The sequence below is a fragment of the Tachyglossus aculeatus genome, chromosome 5 (assembly GCF_015852505.1).
Source record: "Tachyglossus aculeatus isolate mTacAcu1 chromosome 5, mTacAcu1.pri, whole genome shotgun sequence".
In the NCBI taxonomy this organism is placed as follows: Eukaryota; Metazoa; Chordata; class Mammalia; order Monotremata; family Tachyglossidae; genus Tachyglossus; species Tachyglossus aculeatus.
In genome coordinates, this window is record NC_052070.1 from 37,573,640 (window position 1) to 37,597,046 (window position 23,407).

General features: G+C 46.2%; 1 protein-coding gene across 2 annotated transcripts in view; it reads left to right on the plus strand.

Annotated features, from left to right (window-relative positions):
* The window catches only part of ECE1 (endothelin converting enzyme 1), a 168,860-nt gene that overhangs the window by 18,152 nt on the left and 127,301 nt on the right, over positions 1 to 23,407 (plus strand). The window contains exon 1 of one of the 2 annotated variants that reach the window (XM_038746206.1): positions 2,741 to 2,779. The exons of the other annotated variant lie outside the window; for it this stretch is intronic. Within the exon in view, the coding sequence (XP_038602134.1) occupies positions 2,756 to 2,779 (24 nt within the window). The 5' untranslated portion in view covers positions 2,741 to 2,755. Of the gene's footprint in view, positions 1 to 2,740; positions 2,780 to 23,407 lie in introns of those variants that run through there. 2 annotated transcript variants of the gene reach the window in all.

A 23,407-nucleotide genomic window follows, 5' to 3' on the forward strand; every position in this document is an offset into this window, starting at 1 on the left:
AGCGCTCAATAAATACGATTGATGATGAATTGTACTCTCCAAACGCTTAGTACAGTGCTCTGCACACACTAAGTGCTCAATAAATATGATTGAATGAAAGAATGAATTTTCCAAATGGCAGGTGCATTCTCCTTCTTGTCTAGTGTTTCTGGGGAACGAGATGCTTTGTTCAGAAATCTATACCAAGTAAAATTAATCAGTGGTATTTATTGAGCACCTACTGTGTGCCAAGCACTCTACTAAGCACATGAGAGAGTAATAATAATGATGGCATTTATTAAGTGCTTACTATTTGCAAAGCACTGTTCTAAGCGCTGGGGAGGTTACAAGGTGATCAGGTTGTCCGACAGGGGGCTCACAGTCTTCATCCCCATTTTACAGATGAGGCAACTGAGGCCTAGAGAAGTGAAGTGACTTGCCCAAAGTCACACAACTGACAATTGGCAGAACCGGGATTTGAACCCATGACCTCTGACTCCAAAGCGTGGGCTGTTTCCACTGAGCCACACTATTTCTCATATAAGAGAGTTGGTAGTCATGTTCCCTGCCCTCAGTGAGCGAATTCCCTGCCCTCTCAGAGCTGACACTTGGCAAGTGAACTTCTGAGGCGGCATAGAAACACTCTGCAGGGCTTTTGCCAGTTATTCGCTTCAGTGGATCATGAGAGGTGAGCAAGGATTCCTCTTGGGCGGGAAACCCTTACAGCGACACAAACTAGAAACGGAGCTGATCCTGAGGTCTGCGTCTTGTCCAGAGTTGGAAATATCTGGCCCGGGCTTTGGTTTCTTTGGCTGTAAAATTGGAAGACTAGTAGCACACGTTCCTCCAGCAGTTGGTTGAAGTCCCTCGGACGGTTAAGCTGTCTTCAGACTGACTGGCGAAGTGCCACAAACATGGGTTTGGGGATGAGGCGCCACTGCCCAACAGCCCCCCTTAGCCTGGGGAAGGCCCTGGTGGAGAGGACAGAGGGGAGGAGGAGAAGCAGTGTGGTCTAGTGGAAAGAACGTGGGCCCGGAAGTCAGAGGACCTGAGTTCTAATCCCGGCTCTGCCACTTTTTAAAATTAATTTTTTTATCATATTTGTTAAGCACTTGCTTACATGCCAGGCACTATACTAAGATACAAGACAATCAGGTGGAACATAATTTTTGGGCCAAATGGGGCTCACTGTCCCCATTTTACAGACGAGGGAACTGAGGCACAGATAAGCAAAGTGACTTGCCCAACGTCACCCAGCAGACAAGTAGCAGAGGAGGGATTGGAACCCAGGTCCTTTTGACTCCCAAGCCCATGCTCTATCCACCAGCCATTCTGCTTCTCGCTTGTCTGTCGTGTGACCTTGGGCATTCATTCAGTCACTTATTGAGCGCTTACAGTGTGCAGAACCCTGTACTAAGCACTTGGGAGAGTACAATACAACAATAAACAGACACATTCCCAGACTTGGTTAAGTCACTTAACTTCTCTGTACCTGTTACCTCATTTGTAAAAAGGGAATTAAGACTATGAATACCATGTGGAACAGGGACTGTATCCAACCCAATTATCTTGTATCTACCCCAGTGCTTAGTACAGTGCCCTGCACATAGTGAGCACTTAACAAATGCCATGAAATAAATGAATAAGGGTGCAGGTAGGAAGAGTGGAGGAAACCAGAGTGGACATGCCCCTCCCACTATGCAGAGATCTGGGGTTCCCCACAAGCACTTAATCTTGGGAACGCCCTCCCAAAGGATGGGCCTGACCTCCTTACTATTGGCATTAAAGCTCTGCATCACCTCGCCCCTTCCTACCTCACCTCCCTTCTCTCCTTCTACATCCCAGCCTGCACACTCCATTCCCCTGGTGCTAACCTTTTCACTGTGCCTCAATCTCGCCTGTCTTGCCGCTGACCCCTGGCCCACATTCTACCTCTGGCTTGGAACGTCTTCCCTCCTCAAATCCACCGGACAATCACTCTCCCCCACTTCAAGCCCTACTGAAGGCACACCTCCTCCAAGACGCCTTTCCAGACTGAGCCCCACTTTTCCTCAGCTCCCACTCCCTTCTGCATACCACGACTCGCTCCCTCTGCTTTTCACCCCTCTCTCCACCCCACAACACTTATGAGTATACTTATATATCTATAATTCTATTTATATTGATGTCTGTTTACTTGTATTGATGCCTGTCTTTCCCCCCACCTCCATATTGTGAGCCTGGTGTGGGCAGGGATTGTCTCTCTTTATTGCTGTATTCTGCTTTCCAAGTGTGTAGAACAGTGCTCTGCACACAGTAAGCGCTCAATAAATACAGTTGAATCGAATTGAACCTCCTGAAGCCTGGAGGTGACTTTTCCACCTGAGAGAAGCCAATTCTGCAGTATATTCCCAGGCAGCCCTGCCCAGAGTGTGAACCTCTGGCACTGCAGAAACCCCAGATTCCCTTTGTCCCCTGCCTGATTCAGGAGGTATTTCGTCCTGGGCAGCTGTCCAGCAACAAGTGCCCAGGGGTAGCTCTCATCTCCTCCAGTGGTCACCAACTATTTAAATACTCACCCCCCCGGGAGCATTTTGGACAGCGGCCCAAATGGGAGTGGTTGAGGAGGGAAGAGAGGGAAGTGTAGTAAACACCATGTCAACATGGAAGTGTAGTCATAAAGGAAGTAGGGTCATGTTGTCTCCCCGCCTTTCCCTCTTCCCCTGCCCTTGCAACAGCAATGAGGGATGTCCTCAGAAAGGCAGCTGATGGGGCTTGTGGTTCACCGCTGCCCTCCATGAAAACACTGCAGTGTAAAATGGTAAGTTTGTTCTGTTCCGTCAAACTGCAGGGGAGACAGAGGTCAGTAGAGCAAAGTTAATGTGAAACCACGATTCCTCTGAACCCCAGGGGAAGGCCTTCCAGAGCTGGTGGGATAAAGTCTCTTAGCACAACCTTCCCTGCAGCTGGAATAATTGGAATAATGGAATCTGGCGGCCCTGGGCTGGTCTTCTGGCTTTGTTGTGCCTTGCCCGTGGGATTCTTTTCTTTGCCCTGTGATATGCAGGGGAGGAGAGGGCGGGGGAGAGGGGGAAAGCTCAGTGACCTTCAAATTCTTTCATCTGACCTCTGGATATGGTCATTGGCCACTTCTTGATGTTGTGGAGCCGCGGCTGGTTTGGGGGGCAATGCGGGGGGAGGGCGCGGATCCGGTCCCCCCTGCGCTTTGAAATATTTCAAAGGAAAACAGGAGAGGGAAGAGACGCAAAAGCCTCTTTACACAAATATCTCCCCAGATTTGTTTCTTTATGTTGGATAGGTTGTCGGGAGCAGTGGGTGGGAGGCTGGGGGGAGGAGGTGGTGGCTTGGGATGGTTTCCAGGTTGAGTGGAGCCATGGGAATGGAGAGAAACTACAAAGGAGTTAAACTGTGAACCAGCCAGCCAGCTGTCCAGATGGCAGGGGGGGGAGGGATTCCAAGCCATTGGGAGGCAGAGGGGTTTGGCCTCGGACCCTCCTGAGGAGGAGGGTTAGGCCTGCTGGAGCCCCAAAACAAGAGCTGTAGCTCAGGCTGAAGTTGGGGGTGCCTTACTAGCCTTTTTTTAAAAAAAAATGGTATTTGTTAAGCACTTACTATATGACAGGCACTGTACTGAACACTAGGGTAGGTACAAGTTAATCAGGTCAGAAACAGTCCATGTCCCACGTGGGGCTCACAGTATTAATCCCCATTTGACAGAAGAGGTAACTGAGGCACGGAGAAGTGAAGTGACTTACCCAAGGTCTGTTAGGTTCTCTTCCCCAGATTGGGTCTAAAGCCTTGGATCAAACTTGGATTAGTCTCGATTTGTCTCCCTCCTCCCTCTCTCCCTAGTAAGAAATTCTATCTTTTTTCCTATTAGTATTGTTGTTGTTGTTGTTATCATTATCATTATTATTATATTTAAATGCCTACTATGTGCTGAGCTGTGTGCTAAACGCTGGAGTAGATACAAGATAATCAGGTTGGACACAGTTCTTGTCCCACATGGGCCTCACAGTCTAGGGAGGGAGGAGGAGTTAATCCCCTTTTTACAGTTTAGGAAACTGAGGCACAAAGAAGTGAAGTCATTTGCGGAAGGTCACACAGCAGACAAGTGATGTCTATTGATGTTTGTTTACTTGTATTGATGTCTGTCTCCCCACCTCTAGACTTTGAGCTCGTTGTGAGCAGGGATTGTCTTTATTGCTATCTTGTACTTTCCCAAGAACTTAGTACAGTGCTGTGCACACAGTAAGCGTTCGATAAATATGATTGATTGGATGGGTGAAGTGCTCTTTCCACTAGGCCCTGTTGCTTTTCCCCTTTAGAGAGATTGGATGGGGCTTCAGCTACCTTTGAAAATTCTCACTCTACTCAGGATTAACTTCCTCGTGACCTGTGCAGTGAAGCAGTGGCTTCATCTCTGACATCCCGCTACTTTTAGCTCTTCAGGCGCACTCTGAATTGACTGCTGTCAAGTTTGGGCTTCCCACGTCTTGCCACCGAATTGTCGATGCAGTCACCAAGAGCAAAGTGCTCTTTCTTGTTTCTTGCCTCGTAGATGCAGCTCCAGGAAGTGAGGACTCACCTGAGAGATACCTACTTAGCCAACCAATCAGTTGGATTTATGAAGCGCTCACTGTGTGAAGAGCACTGTACTAAGTGCTTGGGAGAGTAACAGAGTTGGTAGACGTGTTCCCTGCCCACAGTGAGCAGACATTCTAGAGGGGGTGACAGACATTAATTTAAATAAATCAATGAGAAGCAGCGTGGTTTAGAGGAAAGAACCTGGGCTTGGGAGTCCGAGGACGTGGGTTCTGATTCTGACTCCGCCAGTCTGCTGTGTGGCCTTGGGCAAGTCGCTTAACTTCTCTGTTCCTCAGTTCCCTCATCTGTAAAATGGGGATTAAAGATTGTGAGCCCCATGGGGGATAACCATATTACCTTGTATCCCCCCACAGAGTTTAGAACAGTGCGTGGCGCATAGTAAGCGCTTAACAAATACCACCATCATCATTATTATTATTATAAATGAATTAAATGACATACATGCATGGCAGTGCTGTAGGGCTGAGGGAGGGGTGAATAAAGGGTGTAAATCCTAGTGCAAGGGGGATGCAGAAAGGAGTGGGAGAAGATAAGATGAGGGCTTAGTTGGAAGGCCACTCGGAAGAGATGCTTTTAACAAGGCTTTGAAGGTAGGGAGACTGAATCTCTGGTTATAAAGAGGGAGGAAGTTCCAGGCCAGAGGCAGGATGTGGGGGACGGGTCAGAGGCGAGGTAGAGTGAATTGGTTGGAATTTGAGGAGTGAAGTGTGTGGGATGGGTTGGAGTCGAAAAGCAGCAGAGGTAAGGTAGGAGGGAGCAAGGTGATTGAGTGCTTTAAAGCCGATGGAAGGAGTTTCTGTTTGATTTGGAGGTGGTTGGGCAACGATTGGAAGTTCTTGAGGACTGGGGAAATATGGACTGAATGGTTTTGTAGAAAAATGATCCGGGCAGCAGAGGGACATATGGACTGAAGTGGGGAGAGACAGGAGGCAGGGAGGTCCACGAGGCGGCTGATGCAGTAATCAAGGCAAATCAGTCAGGAAGCAAACACAGACTGCTGCCATCTGCACCCCCAGGCTCCCTGAGGAGCTACAACTCATTGAATTTCAGATCATTGAGTCACCACAAAGTACTCAAAGAAGGGCCATTTCCATTTTTGTCCATTCTTTTAACCCTGAACTGTGTCCAATCACCCCAGGGGGTGATGAGTCACTAATAAGACTTATTAGGGAAAATGGATTCTTCCTGAGTGTTTTTGGGTCCCACTGTGTGAACCATTTTGGCTTAGGTATGAGAGTCTAGCCCAGGGTGAGCTTTTCTGACAAATGGGCTTCCCATCCATTCTTGCCATTTAAACCCATTTGTCATCACAAGGTTTCCCCCACCCAACCCTCAACCAAAAGCAACCGAAGCCAGGTTGGCAGGAAATCTTGAACGATTTATGAGCCAGAGGGTTTCTCCTGGCCTGCGGCTCCCTGCTCTGTCTCTCGTTCTGCCAAAATGAATCATTTTCTTAGAGCTGAGTTGCTTCCCTATGGTCTCTTGGTTTTTGGTGGAGAGTGGTCAAGGTTTGAACATTATTTTGGCCTTTTCATCGCCCTTTAATTATGCCCCGAATATGGTGAAAACTCAGACCACAAGATAAAGGGGGATTACAGAGGAACTATTGAAATAACAACAGCCAGACTGTGGGCTAACTTGATAAACCACAAATATGAAAGTTATCTGGGAACATCTCAAGGAGCCACACAGATCTGTTTTCCTTAGGAAGCAGTTCAGCCTCCCCATGGAGCTGGCTCCTTGAACTAGTGTGTACATTTAATTTGGGGGTCCAGTCACAGTCAGTTGTATTTATTGAGCGCTAATAATAATAATAATTGGCATTTGTTAAGCACTTACTATGTGCAAAGCACTGTTCTAAGCGCTGGGGAGGATACAGGGTGATCAGGTTGTCCCACGTGGGGCTCACAGTCTTAATCCCCATTTTACAGATGAGGTAACTGAGGCCCAGAGAAGTTAAGTGACTTGCCCAAGATCCCACAGCAGACATATGGTGGAGTCGGGGTTCGAACCCATGACCTCTGACTCCAAAGCCCGTGCTCTTTCCACTGAGCCACGCTGCCTCTCTCATGTGTGCAGAGCACTGTACTAAGCACCTGGGAGAGTACTGTATAGCAATGTAACAGACACATTCCCTGCCCACAGTGAGCTTACAGTCTAGAGGAGGAGACAGGCATTAATATAAATAAATCAATTACAGATATGTATGTAAATGCTGTGGGTCAGTCATAGGGCTGGAAGGAACCTGGAAGGTTATTTAATTCATTCTTGCATCTAGGAAAGGTCATGGTCAAACCATTCAAGATGGGGGGCTGACTACCTGAAAACCCAGATATTCTAAAGCTAACTGGCTCACTGTACCTTGATCTCGTCTATCTGACAGCCGACCTCGCACCCACGTCCTGCCTCTGACCTGGAACACACTCCCTCTTCATATCTGACAGACAAGTACTCTCCCTCCTTCCTTCAAAGCTTTATTAAGACATTTCTCCTCCAAGAGGCCTCCCCTAACTCCTCTTTTCTTTTTCTTCAGCTCCTTTCTGTGTCACCTTAACTTGCTCCTTTTATTCATCCACCATCCCCAGCCCCGCAGCGCTTATGTACGTAACTATAAACTTATGTACGTAACTATAATCTACTCAGTTATTTTAACGTCTGTCTCCCCCTCTAGACGGTAAGCTCACTGTGGGCAGGGAATGTGTCTGTTGTATTGTACTCTTTCAAGTGCTTAGTACAGTGCTCTGCACACAGTAAGCGCTCAATAAATAGGATTATTTATTAATAATAAATTGATAAGTGATAATAAATTGATAAATAATTGATAATAAATCAATATTTATTATATTTATTGTTACCAAGCCACTCTCAAACCTGGCTTGGTAACAAGTTTCAGGAACTCACAACTGTTGTGATATTTTCCCAGGGGAACAGAGTCTGAAGCAGAAGGGCCTAGTGGAAAGAGCATGGGCCTGGGGAGTCGGAGGACCTGGGTTCTAATTCCGGCACTGCCACTTGTCTGGTGCGTGACCTTGGTCAGGTCTCTTCACTTATCGATGACTCAGTTTCCTCAAGCTCATTGTGGGCAGGGAATGTGTTATATTATGCTCTTCCAGGTGTCATCGTGTAATGGATTGAGCAAGGGCCTGGATGTCAAAAGGTTATGGGTTCTAATCCCGGCTCTACCACTTGTCTGCTGTGTGACCTTGGGCAAGTCACTGCACTTCTCTGGGCCTCAGTCGCCTCATTTGTAAAAATGGGGATTAAGAGTGGGTGCCCCTTGTGGGAGAGGGACTGTGTCCAAACCGATCTGCTTGTATCCACCATAGTGCTTAGCACAGTGTCTGGCACACAGAAAGCACTTAGCACATACCACAGTTATTATCATTATTACTCTGTACACAGTAATTCATTTATTCAATTCTTTCAGTCCTATTTATTGAGCGCTTACTGTGTGCAGAGCACTGTACTAAGCGCTTGGGAAGTACAAGTCGGCAACATATAGAGACGGTCCCTACCCAACAGTGGGCTCACAGTCTAGAAGGGGGAGACAGACAACAAAACAAAACATGTAGACAGGTGCCAAAATCGTCAGAATAAATAGAATTATAGCTATATGCACATCATTAACAAAATAGAGCAGTAAATATGTACAAGTATAATAATACGATTGACTCAACTGTAAAATGAGGATAGAGAAGCAGCGTGGCTCAGTGGAAAGAGCTCGGGCTTTGGAGTCTGAGGTCAAGGGTTCAGATCCTGGCCCTGCCAATTGCCAACTGTGTGACTTCGGGCAAGTCACTTCTCTGGGCCTCAGTTCCCTCATCTGTAAAATGGGAATGAAGACTGTGAGCCCCCCCCGTGGGACAACCTGATCACCGTGTAGCCTCCCCAGCGCTTAGAACAGTGCTTTGCACACAGTAAGCGCTTGATAAATGCTATCATTATTATTATTATTATTAAATCCTCCCCCTTCCAATTTAGACCATGAGCCCCTGGGGGACAGAGACTGTGTCAAACAGGGTACATGTGTATCTACCCCAGGGCTTAGAAAAGTGCTTGACACATAGTAAGTGCTTGACACATAGTAAGTGCTTAACGCATACCATTTTTAAAAAAGGGATTTGGCCCTTGTTGCTTTCTTCATGGGGCTCTCACTGGGCCTGCTACCCAACTTTAGTGCTTCGTGAGCTTGAGATGAGGGTGGACACAGGCAAATGTTCATCATGTGACCAGGTTTGGAGGCCCTTCCCAGCCTCTGAAGAGAGTTGCTGTTGAAAATTGGATTCTTCCCTAAGGCCACGGATTAGTTAATTGGCTCCTACCCTCCTTCTCCTGCACTGTTAACAGGCACCTTAAATGGGGCTTTATTCCAGGCTTACAGAGCCTTTTCCCGCACAAAGCAAATATCCCCATACCTTGACTCCTTGGAGTCAGGGGGCAAGGTATGCTTCACGAAGACTGATCTCAGTCAGAACGTGGGAGAGCACTTAAAATTCCCAGTTTAGTCTCACATTTGGTATTCAACGAGTTCTCCACTTCCCCCCCTCATCTCTGCTTCTGCATTCCTATGGGTTGGGGTCAGAGGAGGGGAGAAACTGATGTTTCCTGTGCAGAGAAAAGTGTAACCGGGGGAGAATTCTTAGTCTGAATGTGTAAGGCACGGATACCCGTGACCTTTGCCTCAGATTGGTGTGTTTAGGGCCACTTGAGATGTTTGCCAGCACTTAGAACAGTGCTTTGCATATAGTAAGCACTTAACAAATGCCATCATATTATTATTATTAATGCCAGCTGCTCAAATACCAAGGGTTTCTGGGCTGCTCCGAAATTTTGCCTTCCTCATAGAGGTAAATTATTATTGTCAAAGGGGCACTATCCTCAGTCCCAGGGATATACCGGCTGTTTTCTACTTGAAAGACTTTACCTACGGTTCATAGTGCTTGCCCCAAGTGCTTAGTTCGTTGTAATGAACTCAGTAGACATTCAGTAAGTACCATTACTACTTTTACTCCCCATTTTGCAGAACATCACTGCGTGTCGCAACGTCATGTCACTCCAAAGAAATGCTATTCCTTCTGTTCCTCCTCCTCCTCCTACTAAGTTCGCTCTGAACTGAAAGCTCATTGTGAGCAGGGAACACGTGTCAGCTAACTCTGTATTTTACTCTCCCAAGTGCTTAGTTCTCTGTACACAGTAACTGCTCAGTAAATATTAATAATTGATTGATATTACTACTAAATGTTCCGGTGTCAAGAAGGGAAACTGTTATACAGCTCCTCCATGCATCCTGTTGCCACTTTCAGGGACAGATGGATCATCGGCCTAATTACAGTTCCTCCTGTTTTTGTTAAATAAAGGTGAAGTAGCCCCCGGTCAGGAAGACTGCTTGGAGAAATTTCTTGAGCTGTAGGTTCTTCTGATTCTGAGGGCTGAGGCAGTGAAGTTCACAGAAAGAAACCTAAGGACTCAAAACCTCATTAATGTGGTAAAGCAGTGGCCGGTGTGACAACAGCTGCTTAAGACGGTTTGGCCAAGTGGATAGCAATTCCAAATGGGGTGACTAGTCTTAGGACAGATGCTTCAAGATTACAAGGCAGAGGGAGAATCAGGTCCAGCGCTACGTACCGTGGGTAGCAGCAAAGGGCAGTCTTTTACCTGGTTCGTATGTGGTTAGCTTCAATTCTGTTTGTTCTGACGACTTGACATCTGTCCACGTCTTTTGTTGTCTGTCTCCACCTTCTATAATAATAATAATAATGATAGCATTTGTTAAGCGTTTACTATTTGCAAAGCACTGTTCTAAGTGCTGGGGAGGTTACAAGGTGATCAGGTTGTCCCATGGCGGGCTCACAGTCTTCATCTTCATTTTGCAGATGAGGTAACTGAGGCACAGAGAAGTTAAGTGACTTGCCCAAAGTCACACAGCTGACAGTTGGTGGAGGTGGGATTTGAACCCATGACCTCTGACTCCAAAGCCCGTGCTCTTTCCACTAAGCCATGCTGCTTTTCTAGACTGTGAGCCTGTTGTTGGGTAGGGACCATCTCTGTATGTTGCCAACTTGTACTTCCCAAGTGCTTAGTGCAGTGCTCTGCACACAGTAAGCGCTCAATAAATACGATTGAATGAAAGAATGAATGGTGCTTTGCACACAGTAAGTGCTCAATAAATACGATTGATTGATTGGATGATCTGTCATGAATTGGTCTTGTCAGCCATTCTCTCTCTCTCTCTCTCTCTCTCACTCACTCACTCACACACACACACACACTCAGAAGTGTCATCTTTGATAGGAATAGTAGCATTTATCGAGCACCCACTGGGGGTGGTGCACTGTATTAGATGATCTGGAAGTACAGGACCGCCACATTACATGTTCTCTGCCCACAAAGAGCTTAAATTCTAATGAGGGAGACAGACATAGAAATATTTACGAGTAGAGGGGTCAAAACTAATAAGTTGAGCCCACCTATAGAAAGGAGTGCTAAGGGTGGGGTAAATAAATTCCTCTTTTGAAGGGCACCCGACTGTACCCCGGACACAGCCTGGAAGATCTTCTAGGGACCAGACTCCAAGATACAATCCCAGGTGTCTCCTGGATCCAGGTTGGCCTAATGCCAAGTTGAACCCAGTTGGGTTTGTCATTGTGGATGTGGAATGTAATCTGTTTATTGTTATATAGTGCTCTCCCAAGCACTTAGTACAGTGTTCTGCATACAGTAAACGCTCAGTAAATATGATTGAATGAATGAGTGAGTTTAGGCTCCGGTTATCCCTCTATCTCCAGCAAAACTCCTTTTCCTCTCACTCTTCCTCCGAGTTGTAGAGGGAGCAGCATGGTTTGTCCAAACAATCAGTCATAACAATAACTGTGGTATTTGTTAAGTGCTTATTATGTGCTAGGGACTGTACTAAGTGCTGGAGTGGATACAAACAAATCGGGTTGGACGCAGTCCCTGTCCCACATGAGGCTGACAGTCTTAATCCCCTTTTTAACAGCTGAAGGAATGGAGGCACAGAGAAGTTAAGTGACTTTCCCAGGGTTACAGAGCAGACAGGTGGCAGAGCCGGGATAAGAAGCCAGGTCCTTCTGACTCCCAGGCCAATTCATTCATTCATTCAATCATATTTATTGAGCGCTTACTGTGTGCAGAGCACTGTACTAAGTGCTTGGGAAGTACAAGTTGGCAACATATACAGTCCCTACCCAACAGTGGGCTCACAGTCTAGAATGCTTTATCCACTAGGCCATGCTGCTTCACTATGGAATTTATTGAGTTTTTACTGTGTGCAAAGCATTTGGTAGGCAGGATCTTTGTCCTCAGGATCTTAAATTTAGTGGGGAAGACAGACATGATAATAAATTACAAGTAGGCGAAGCAGCGTGGCCCACTGGATAGAGCACAGACCAGGGAGTGAGAAGGATTTGGGTTCTAATTCCTGCTCTGCCTCTTGTCTGCTCTGTGACCCCAGGCAAGTCCCTTAACTTCTCTGTGCCTCAGTTACCTCATCTGTAAAATGGGGATTAATATTGCGAGCCCTGTAGGGGACCTGGACTGTGTCTATCCTGATTAGCTTGCATCTACCCCATTGCTTGGTACCATGCCTCGTACGGAGAGAGAACTTAACAAATACCATTTAAAAACAATTTTTTTAGAAGTGCCTTGAAGCCGAGGGTGGGGAGTTTCTGCGTGATATGGAGATGGACGGGCAACCAGTAGAAGTTTTTGAAGAGGCATGCGCAAAATGATATTTTAGAAAAAACAATATGGGCAGCAGAGTGAAGTATAAGCTGGAAAAGGGAAAGGCTGGAGGCAGGGAGATCAATGAAGAGGCTGATGTTGTCGAGGCAGAATATTCATTCATTCATTCATTTGGTTGTATTTATTGAGTGCTTAGTCTGTGCAGAGCACTGTACTAAAGATATGATAAGTTCTTGGACCGGCGTGATTGCAGTTGGGTTAGAGACGAAGAGGTGGATCCTAGAGGTTGTGAAGAAAGAACAGGGGCAACAGAGTTTAAAGATAAATGGATGCTAAGTACCCAAGTGCGTACTTGACACTGAAGTGCTGAATTGGCAGTTGGGAGATAACAGTTAAGGTGGGGAGATGAGAGATTAATCGGGGAAGACCTCCTGGAGATGTGATTTCAGGACCTTGGAGATGGGGTGAGCAATGGTCTGCCAGATTGGGAAGGGAAATGTTGGAGAAATGCATACTGTGATAGACTTTCTTAGTAATAAATACTGTATCGATGAGATGAGTGATATATAGAGATCTGCCTTGTGTTACTCAAAAGTCAAATAACAGTTTGGATTACCTAATCTTTTGGGGAGTCCTCAGCAATCTCCTGCATAACCAGTGTTCATTCAACATATTCCCCACCTCCTCCAACCTCTCAGCTACAAATTCCAAAGAAGAGACATCTGGTTTTTATTACCAGTTTGCCCTCCTAATCGTGTGGAGGGACTTACAAGACTGAGCTTTCTCCTGTTCTCCGTCTTTGTGATTAATCATTCGTTTGGATTCTTTGACTTTTCTGCAGAAGGGGCATTGTCCGGGTTCCCAACTTGCCGTTCTGGGAAGCTGGGTGTGGTGTGTGTGTTTCCATCGTAGTCCAGCCTAGCCACAGTAACCATTTCAGTCCCTTTGGCTCTCTGGATCCCTCAGCCAGGCTGGGTCACCGTGTTGTGGAATGTCTGTTGGAGTTTCAATTTGTCTCCGGGCTCGAATGCGTGTGTGACTAATCTAATAACTCAGTTGTGGTACCAACTCTCCCAGGCCTTTCTGGCTTGTTCTGAAAGGAACGTGGTTCAGTGTCCTCTGTGAGGTTGGCATAGCAGAAGGGTCACGGCTTCGTTGCCCATCCAAGATGGAAAAAAATGAATACCGCGGCATTCCGATTCAGATGGGACTCTTGTCCTGCTCTCCATTCATCCAGCCGTATTTATTGAGCATTTACTGTGTGAGAGCTCTGTACTAAGTGCTTGGGAGGCTACAGTAAAGCAGTATATTAGACATCTAGGCTTTTTCCACTGAGCCATGCTAGATGTGAGTTACCTGCCACTGGAATAATTTTGGTTGCAGTTACATAAATGCACGTTTGCTACCATAACTCAAACATTTACGTGATTTCAGATGATTGTTAGGGGAGTTTTCAACAGCTTTTGTCTTGGACGTGTATGTGTGTGTTGATTAGATATTTATAAGGCATGATCTGTATATGTTTGTACATATTTATTACTCTATTTTACTTGTACCTATCTATTCTATTTTATTTTGTTAGTATGTTTGGTTTTGTTGTCTGTCTCCCCCTTCTAGACTGTGAGCCCACTGTTGGGTAGGGACTGTCTCTATATGTTGCCAGCTTGTACTTCCCAAGCACTTAGTACAGTGCTCTGCACACGGTAAGCACTCAATAAATACGATTGATTGATTGATTGATCTACCATGCCCACAGCGAGCATACAGTTTAGAGATTGAGCTGCTCTTTCATTCATTCATTCAATCATTTATTGAGCACTTACTGTGTGCAGAACACTGTATTAAGTGCTTGGGAAGTACAAGTCGGCAACATATAGAGACGGTCCCTGCCCAACAGCAGGCTCACAGTCTAGAAGGGGGAGGCAGACAACAAAGCAAAACATGTAGACAGGTGTCAAAACCGTCAGAACAAATAGAATTAAAGCTATATGCACATCAATAACAGAATAAATAGAATAGTAAATATGTATAAGTAAAATAAATAGAGGAATAAATCTGTACAAATATATATACAAGTGCTGTGGGGAGGGGAAGGAGGTAGGGCTGGAGGGATGGGGACTTTACCTCAGGAATAGGAGGGTTGTGGAAGGAGCAGCTGTGGCTGCCGTGTTTGTATTTCTGGCTCTGGACCTGGGAGGGTTATTTCTAGAGTAATCAATAAATCATATTTATTTATTTATTTAGAGAAGCAGCGTGGCGCCGTGGAAAGAGCTCGGGCTTTGAAGTCAGAGGTCATGGGTTCAAATCCTGGCCCCACCAATTGTCAGCTGTGTGACTTTGGGCAAGTCACTTCACTTCTCTGGGCCTCAGTTCCCGCATCTGTAAAATGGGGATTAAGACTGTGAGCCCCCCCATGGGACAACCTGATCACCTTGTAACCTCCCCAGCGCTTAGTACAGTGCTTTGCACATAGTAAGTGCTTAATAAATGCCATCATTATTATTATTGAGCACTTACTATGAGGAGAGCACTGTGCTAAGCGCTTGGGAGAGTACAGTGCAGCAACAGAGAAGCAGCATGGCCTAGTCGATAGACCATGGGCTATCGAAGTCAGAAGGTCATGAGTTCTAATCCTGGCTCTGCCAAGTCTGCTGCATAACCGTGGGCAAGTCACTTCACTTCTCTGTGCCTCAGTTCCCTCATCTGTAAAATGGGGATTAAGAGTGTGAGCCCCACGTGGGACAACGGATTACCTTGTATCTATCCCAGCACTTAGAACGGTGCTTGGCACATAGTAAGCGCTTAAAAATACCATAGTTATTCTTCTAGACTGTGAGCCCGCTGTTGGGTAGGGACTGTCTCTGTATGTTGCCAACTTGTACTTCCCAAGCGCTTAGTACAGTGTTCTGCACACAGTAAGCACTCAATAAATACGATTGATTGATTGATTGATTGACCGTCTCTATATGTTGCCAACTTGTACTTCCCAAGCACTTAGTACAGTGCTCTGCACACACCAAGCGCTCAATAAATACGATTGAATAGTTATTACTATTATTATTGCTAACAAGAACTTGAAATTGAAGCGGGGTGGGGACAGGAGCAAAGGCAAGATAAAATACGTGGAAACAGGGAAATTACATAAGTATAATTTATTATATCTGTAATTTATTATTTATTTGTCTGTCATCCCCCTAGGCTGTGACTGCTTATTGTTACACCGTACTCTCCCAAGTGCTTAGTACAGTGCTCTGCACCTAGTAAGCACTCAATAAATAACGATTTATTGAATGAATGAAGGAACAGCAAACCATGTGCAGGGCACTGAGTTTACTCTGTTGTTGTTAGGGGTGATGATGATGATGATGATGGCATTTATTAAGCGCTTACTATGTGCAAAGCACTGTTCTAAGCGCTGGGGAGGTTACAAGGCGATCAGGTTGTCCCACGGGGGGCACACAGACGCACAAACACACACATATATTTACACTCACCCAGGCAGATATGCTTGGCATGGAGTTTCCACCATATCTGCCTGGCTGAGAGCCAAAAGGCAGCCCTTCTTTCCAACCAGCAGAGATGGAAAATTCAGAAAGTCGGGAGCAGCGGCCGAGTTTACCTGCAGCCTTAACTTGCCTCCCGTTGCCACGGCAGCTCAGCTCCGGATCGCCCGTGACCCAGAGTGGGACTTGGCCAGTTTTCTCACCGGCCTTCTGGTGGTGAGGCCAGGAAGAAAAATATCCAGCTGAAGCCAGTGGGACACGTGGGTTCATTTTCCCTTACTGTTCCCTGACGTGGAAGCCAGGAAGGAAGGGCAGGCGCCAGCTCGGTTCTCGTTCAGACGCCCAGTTTGGGGTTTGGAGCAGGGTCCAGCCCAGCCTGTGGTTTGTGATCCTGTGGGTGGAGAGGGCTGTGGTAGTGTCCTTTGAGAAGCAGTGTGGCCTCGTGGAAAGAGTCATTCAATCAGTCAGATGAATTCACTGACTATTACTGTGTGCAGAGCACTGTACGAAGCACTTAGGAGAGTCCAGTATAACATAAGACACATTCCCTGCCCAAAACAAGCTTCCAGTCTAGAGGAGGAGACAGATATTAGTATAAATAAATTCATTTCCAATATGTACCTAAGTGCTGTGGAGCTGGGACAGGGGATGAATAAAGAGAGCAAGTCGGGGTGATGCAGAAGGGAATGGAAGAAAAGGAAAAGAGGGCTTAGTTAGGGAAGGCCTCTTGGAGATGTGCCTTCATTGAGGCTTTGAAGGGAGGGGAGAGGAACCGTCTGTTGGATATGAAGAGGGGGAGCATTCCAGGTTAGAGGCAGGATGTGAGAGAGAGGTCAGCGGTAAGATAGAAGAGATCGAGCTACAGTGAGAGGGTGCAAGATGACTGAGTGCTTTAAAGCTAATGGTAAGGTTCTTGAAGAGTGGGAAAAGGGAAACAAGGCCCGCATGTTTTTGTAGAAAAATGATCCGGGCAGCAGAGTGAAGTAATGAACTGGAGTGGGGAGATAGGGGAGGCTGGAAGGTCAGCCAAGAGGCTGATACAGTAATCAAGGCAGGATTGGATAAGTGATTGTATTAACATGGTAGCAGTTTGGATGGAGAGGGAAGTGGGATTTTAGCGATCGTGCGAAGGTCGACGCAACTGGGTTTAGTGATGGATTGAATATGTGGATTGAATGAGAGAGAAGAGTCAAAGGTAACACCAAGGTTATGGGTTTGTGAGACAGGAAGGGTAGTGGTGCCGTCTACAGTGATGGGAAGTCAAGGGGAAGACAGGGTTTGGGTGGGGAGGTAAGGAATTCTGTTTTGGACAGGTTAAGCTTGAAGTGATGGGAGGACATCCAAGTAGAGATGTCTTGAAGACAGGAGGAAAGTGAGACTGCAAAGAGGGAAAGAGATCGGGGCTGGAGATGTAGATTTGGGTATCATCCGCATAGAGGTGGTTGTTGAAGCCATGGGAGCGAATGAGTTCTCCAAGGGTGTGGGTGGAGATGGAGAATAAAAGGGGACCCAGAACTGAACACTGAGGGAAACCCACAGTTAGGAGGTGGGAGAAAGAGGAAGAGACCTGTGTTCTATCATTGGCCTGCTGTGTGGGCTTGGGCAAGTCACTTAATAATATTTATTAAGCACTTAACTATGTGCCAAGGACTGTACTAAGTACTGGAGGAGGTACAGTGTGGTCAGTTCAAATGCAGTTCTTATTCCACATGGGGCACACAGTGTTACGTAGGAGGGGGAACAGGTATTTAATTCCCATTTTACAGATGAGGAAACTGAAACACAGAGAATTGAAGTGACTTAATAATAATAATTATGGTATTTGTTAAGCGCTGACTATGTGCCAAGCACTGTTCTAAGCACTGGGGTATTCATTCATTCATTCAGTCTTATTTATTGAGCGCTTACTGTGTGCAGAGCACTGTACTAAGTGCTTGGGAAGTACAAGTTGGCAGCATGTAGAGACGGTCCCTCCCCAACAGTGGGCTCACAGTCTAGAAGGGGGAGATAGAGAACAAAACAAAACATATTAACAAAATAAAATAAATAGAATAAATATGTACAAATAAAATAAATAAATAAATAGAGTAATAAATACGTACAAACATATATACATATATATATGTAGATACAAGATAATCAGGTTGTCTCACACGGGGCTCACAGTCTTAATCTCCATTTTACAGTTGACGAAACTGAGGCACAGAGATGTTAAGCAGCTTGCCCAAGGTCACACAGTAAGCAGGTGGCAGAGCTGGGATATGAATCCAGGTCTTCTTACCCCCATACCCCAAGCTTTTTCTAGTAGGCTGGCTGCTTCTCTGTGCCTCAGTTTCCTCATCTGGAAAATGAGGATTAAATACCTGTTCTGTCTTTTAGACTGTGAGGTCTTTATGAGACAGAGATTGTGTCCAGTCTGGCATAGTGGATAGAGCATGGTCCTGGGAGTCAGAAGGTCATGGGTTCTAATCCCGGTTCTGCCACATGTCTGCTGTGTGACCTTGGGCAAGTCACTTCACTTCTCTGGGCTTCAGTTACCTCATCTGTAGTATGGGGTTGAGACTGCGAGCCCCACTTGGGACAGGGACTGTGTCTAACCCAATTTGCTTGTGTCACTCCAGCACTTAGTACAGTGCCTGGCACATAGTAAGTGCTTAGCAAATTCCACAATTATTATTATTATTACCACCTTGAATTTATCTTGGTGTTTAGTACAGCGCTTGGCACATAATAATTGCTGAATTAATCAATCAATGGTATTCATTGAGCCCTTGCTGTGTGTGAAGAACTGTACTAAGCAGTTGGGAGGGAACAATGTAATTTGGTAGGTATAATCCCTGCCCTGAAGGAGATGGCAGTCTAGTGGGGAATTTAATAAATCCTGTCATCATTAGAGAGATCTCTTGGGGCCGGAACCCAAGTGGTGAGGATTGAAGTTTATTCATCTCCCCACCCCACGACCGCATTTCTTGGAAATCCATCAGATAGAGAAGCAGCGTGGCTCAATGGAAAGAGCATGGGCTTGAGAGTCAGAGGTCATGGGTTCAAATCCCGGCTCTGCCAGTTGTCAGCTGTGTGACTTTGGGCAAGTCACTTAACTTCTCTGTGCCTCAGTTACCTCATCTGTAAAATGGGGATGAAGACTGGGAGCCCTCCGTGGGACAATCTGATCGCCTTGTATCCTCCCTGGCGCTTAGAACAGTGCTTTGCACATAGTAAGCGCTTAACAAATGCCATCGTCATCATTGTGTGGGCAAGTTTTCTCAGAAGCCTAAAGGGGTTGTTGTCAGGCTTGCTTGGCAGTTTAGACCACTTTAGGGATTGTGGGCAGTTGAGGCAATGAATCCCTCTGCTGCGTAAATGGCATTTCCCGCAGTAAATAGGAGTAATATTTATTGAATGTCCACTTGGTGTGGTACAGTGTACTAGGAGCTTGGGAAATACAAAATAATGAAGCAACACCTTCCAGGCACACAAGAAGTTGTAATGCCTCCCTGAGCCCTCTCTACTAGGTGGCGGAACGTGGCAGGGATTCGGACTCCTGGTTTCATGTGGACTAAAGCCTGAGGGAGATTGGAGGACCTGAGTTCTAATCCTGACTCCGCCACATACCTACTGTGTGACCCAGAGCAAGTCACTTAACTTCTCTGTGCCTCAGTTCTTTCACCTGCAAAATGGGGAGTCAGTCAGTGTCTGTTCTCCCTCCTTATTCTGGTGGCCCCATGTGGGACGTGATTATCTTGTATCTACTCCCAGTGCTTAGTACAGTCAAGGGTCATGGGTTCTAATACTGGCTCTGCCATTTCTCTGCTCTGTGATCTTGGGCAAATCACTGTACTTCTCTGTGCCTCAGTTATCTCATCTGTAAAGTGGGGATTGACACTGTGAGCCCCACGTGGGATTGGGACTGTGCCCAACCCAATGTACTTGTCTTCACCCCAGCGCTTAGTACAGTGCCTGGCACATAGTAAACTCTTCTTCTAGACTGTAAGCCCGTTGTTGGGTAGGGACCGTCTCTATATGTTGCCACCTTGTACTTCCCAAGCACTTAGTACAGTGCTCTGCACACAGTAGGTGCTCAATAAATGCGATTGAATGAATGAATGAATGAAATACCATCATTATTTTTATTATTACAGTGCTTGGCACAAAGAAACATTTAACAGAGACCGCAATTATTATTATTATGGGACCCTAACTCAGAGCTGACCTCTGTCAGCCAGGCCGCTCCCCTACCCCATAAAGCCGACTCACCAGGTTTACTCCCCTCAAGTGATGGCCTGGTGCTCCCATGACAACCGAATCCTCCATGGGGCCCTGGCCTTGTAAGAGCCGCGCTGTGAGCCGGTCACCAGATTCCTTCCCAGAGAGAAGGGGAGGGAATAGTGAGGGCTGACAAGTGTCTTAAGGTCAGTCTCAGGAATTGAAACCACTTTGAGGTGGCCTGAAGCTGAATTCAGAATCCGGGAACAGGGACAAATTCTAGTCGGGACTTGTTAGCCAAATGACTTGCTGGGAAGGGTTTCTTGTCCTTCCCCCATGGCTGGTTGACAAACCTCCTTTGGCAGTGGGGGTAGTGTCCCGCTGTGGAGCCAAAGCTCGGTGTCTTTGACAATTTGGGGTCCATGACTTCCCGCCCGTCTTTTTCCCCTTCTTGAGCGCTCCCCTTTTCGGCACAGGAAGAGCGGTCCTGTCGAAATGGCAGACGCTAGTGCTGAGAAACAAAAGGAGGAACTGTGGGGGGAAACTGGTCATGTGACCATTCTAGTGGTTCAGGACTAGCTGAGGAGCGTCAAGGGTGTGATTCACATAATAATAATAATAATAATAATAATAATGGTATTTGTTAAGTGCTTCCTGTGTGTCAAACACTGTACTAAGCTCTGGAGTGGTTATTAGCAAATCAGGTTGGACACAGTCCTTGTCCCATGTGGGGCTCACAGTCTCAATCCCCATTTTACAGATGAGGGAACTAAGACACAGAGAAGTGAAGTGACTTGCCCGAGGTCATACAGTAGACATGTGGTGGAGCTGGGATTAGATTTACATAAGTTAAATAGTCATCAATCGTATATTTTTGAGTGCTTACTGTGTGCAGAGCATTATACTAAGCGCTTGGGAGAATACAATATAACCGAGTTGGTGAACACGTTCCCTGCCCCTTATCATCCCCCAGGAAGAGCGATCATCAGAGCCATTCACTGTATTGGGCAAACTGAGGCCCAGAGGAGGAAAAGGACTCAAGGTCAGATAGAACCATGGAAAGAACCTTGTCCACCATGACCTCTCAGACTTTAGCTCTCATTGGGCTCTCTTCTCAGATAGCGTATTTATAAACAAAACTTGAACCCGGTCCCTGGAGCAGCAGAAGCTATCCCTAAACATGTGTGTAACGTACATCTTTGTTACAAGAAATTTTCCCCAAAGAAAGCCAAGCCTGTTGTCCTGGAGCAAGACCCCCCGAGGGTGGCGGGAAGCCCAGGAATTAGTCTAGCTCACTCAGATTAATTAAAACTAGCCTCCCAGATGGGCAAGGACTTCCGGACCTATGGCCTAAAAGAAATTAGGCTAATCCTCAAAATAATAATAATAATAATGGTATTTAAGTGCTTACTATGTGCCAGTCACTGAAAAGTGAGGTAAATGGGCAGGCAAGAAGCTCCATGCCCACCAGGACTGGAATAAAAGTTGCTGCCCACTCTCGGTCCCTTCCATCGCTGCTGAGAAAGGCATCTGTGGTGGTCAATCTGTGGTATTTTCTGAGTGCTTAGTATGTTCTAATCTCTTGGGAGAGTACAGGAGAAATTAGTAGACACATTCCCTTCCCGTAATGAGCTTACAGTCTAGATATAACCACCGCCTTCCCTCCCGACACTGAAGGTCCCTGCTTCGTGCCCACCAGGATGGGGATGCTGTGTGACCTTGGGCAAGTCACTTAACTTCTCTGAGCCTCAGTTACCTCATCTTTAAAGTGGGGACTAAGACTGTGAGCCCCACGTGGGACAACGTGATCACCTTGTATCCCCCCCAGTGCTTAGAACAGTGCTCTGCACATAGTAAGCGCTTAATAAATGCCATTATTATTATTATTATTATTACTTATTGTCTGCTGTGTGACCATGCTCCCCGCCACAGCATGAAGCCTTCACAAAATTCCAGGAAGTCTAGTGGCTTTGAGGGTGTCCTCAGCTCTGAGCCCTGAGGAGCCTGAAATTGTGCTCCTCTAATCACAGCACCCTACTGGTTTGGTTTTCATTTGGAGTACTTGTCTGTGTTGTGTTTTAATGTTTTATCATTCATGGGGTGTCTTTCTTCAGTCCCTTCTCCTCACGTATTCTATTAGATTCTGAGCCCCTCAGAATAATTTTCATAATAATTCCTCATGATTGGCTTCAAGGCTCTTCCCTGGCAATCCCAGTTTTACTGATTGGCTGTCTTTACTACACACTCCTCAGCTCATACACTTTGTCCCTGTCAAGATCACCTTCCACTTGTACCTCAGTTTTGTCTCTTCAGCTTCTGACAACTTGATCATGCTGGCCTGGAACCCTCTCTCCACCTAAATCCACCAGACTATCCCCATCTCTCATCTTCAAAGCCCTACTAAGATTCTGCCTTCTCCAGGAAGCATACCCTAGTTAATCCTGACCACTCCGAGTTATAGCAACTCAACAACCACCTCCTATTCCATATTAGAGCTAATGTTTTGTTTTCTAGCTCAGCCAAACATGGATACTGTGAACGTTTTATTTGGATTCTCATTTGGGTATTCTTATTACAAGCAAATATAATTGTCTGTCTCCACCCATTAGTGTAATCTCCTTAGAAGCAGGGAACATGCAGCATGGCTTAGTGGATAAAGCACAGGCCTAGGAGGTTCTAATCCTGGCTCCGCCACAAATCTGCCGCAATATAACCTTCTTGGTAAACATGTTCCCTGCCCCTTATCGTCCCCCAGGAAGAGCCATCTTCAGAGCCATTCACCCCATTGGACAGATAGGCAAACTGAGGCCCAGAGGAGGAAAAGAACTCAAGGTCAGACAGAACCATGGAAAGAAACGTCCACCAGGACCTCCCAGACTTTAGCTCTCACTGGGCTCTCTTCCCAGGTAGCCACTTAGATTGGGAGTAAGTCATTTCACTTCTTCGGGCCCGGATACCTCATCTGTAAAATGGGGATTAAGAGTATGAGCCCCATGTGGGACAGGGATTGTGTCCAACCTGATTAACTTGTATCTACCCCAGCGCTTAGAACAGTGCTTGGCATGTAGTAAGAGCTTAACAAGTACCATTATTATTATTATTATGCTTCTATTATACCTTCCCAAGCACTTAGAACAGTGTATTGCATCCAGTGGGTGCTTAAATACTCAATAAATACAACTACTATATTCAGTTTACTACTTTATTGTGATACCGATATGGCATCATCCATGGTATTTATTGAGTGCTCAGTTTCCCATTATATTCTCCTGTGCACACTCTTGGTAAACAATTTTTGGCTGGCCTTCTCCCACTAGATCATAAGGCCCTTTAAAGTAGGGACTGTGAGTCTCGCTTGTGCTGTTCACTCCCAAGTGCTTAGAACGGTATGTTGCGCTGGGCAAGAGCTCAGT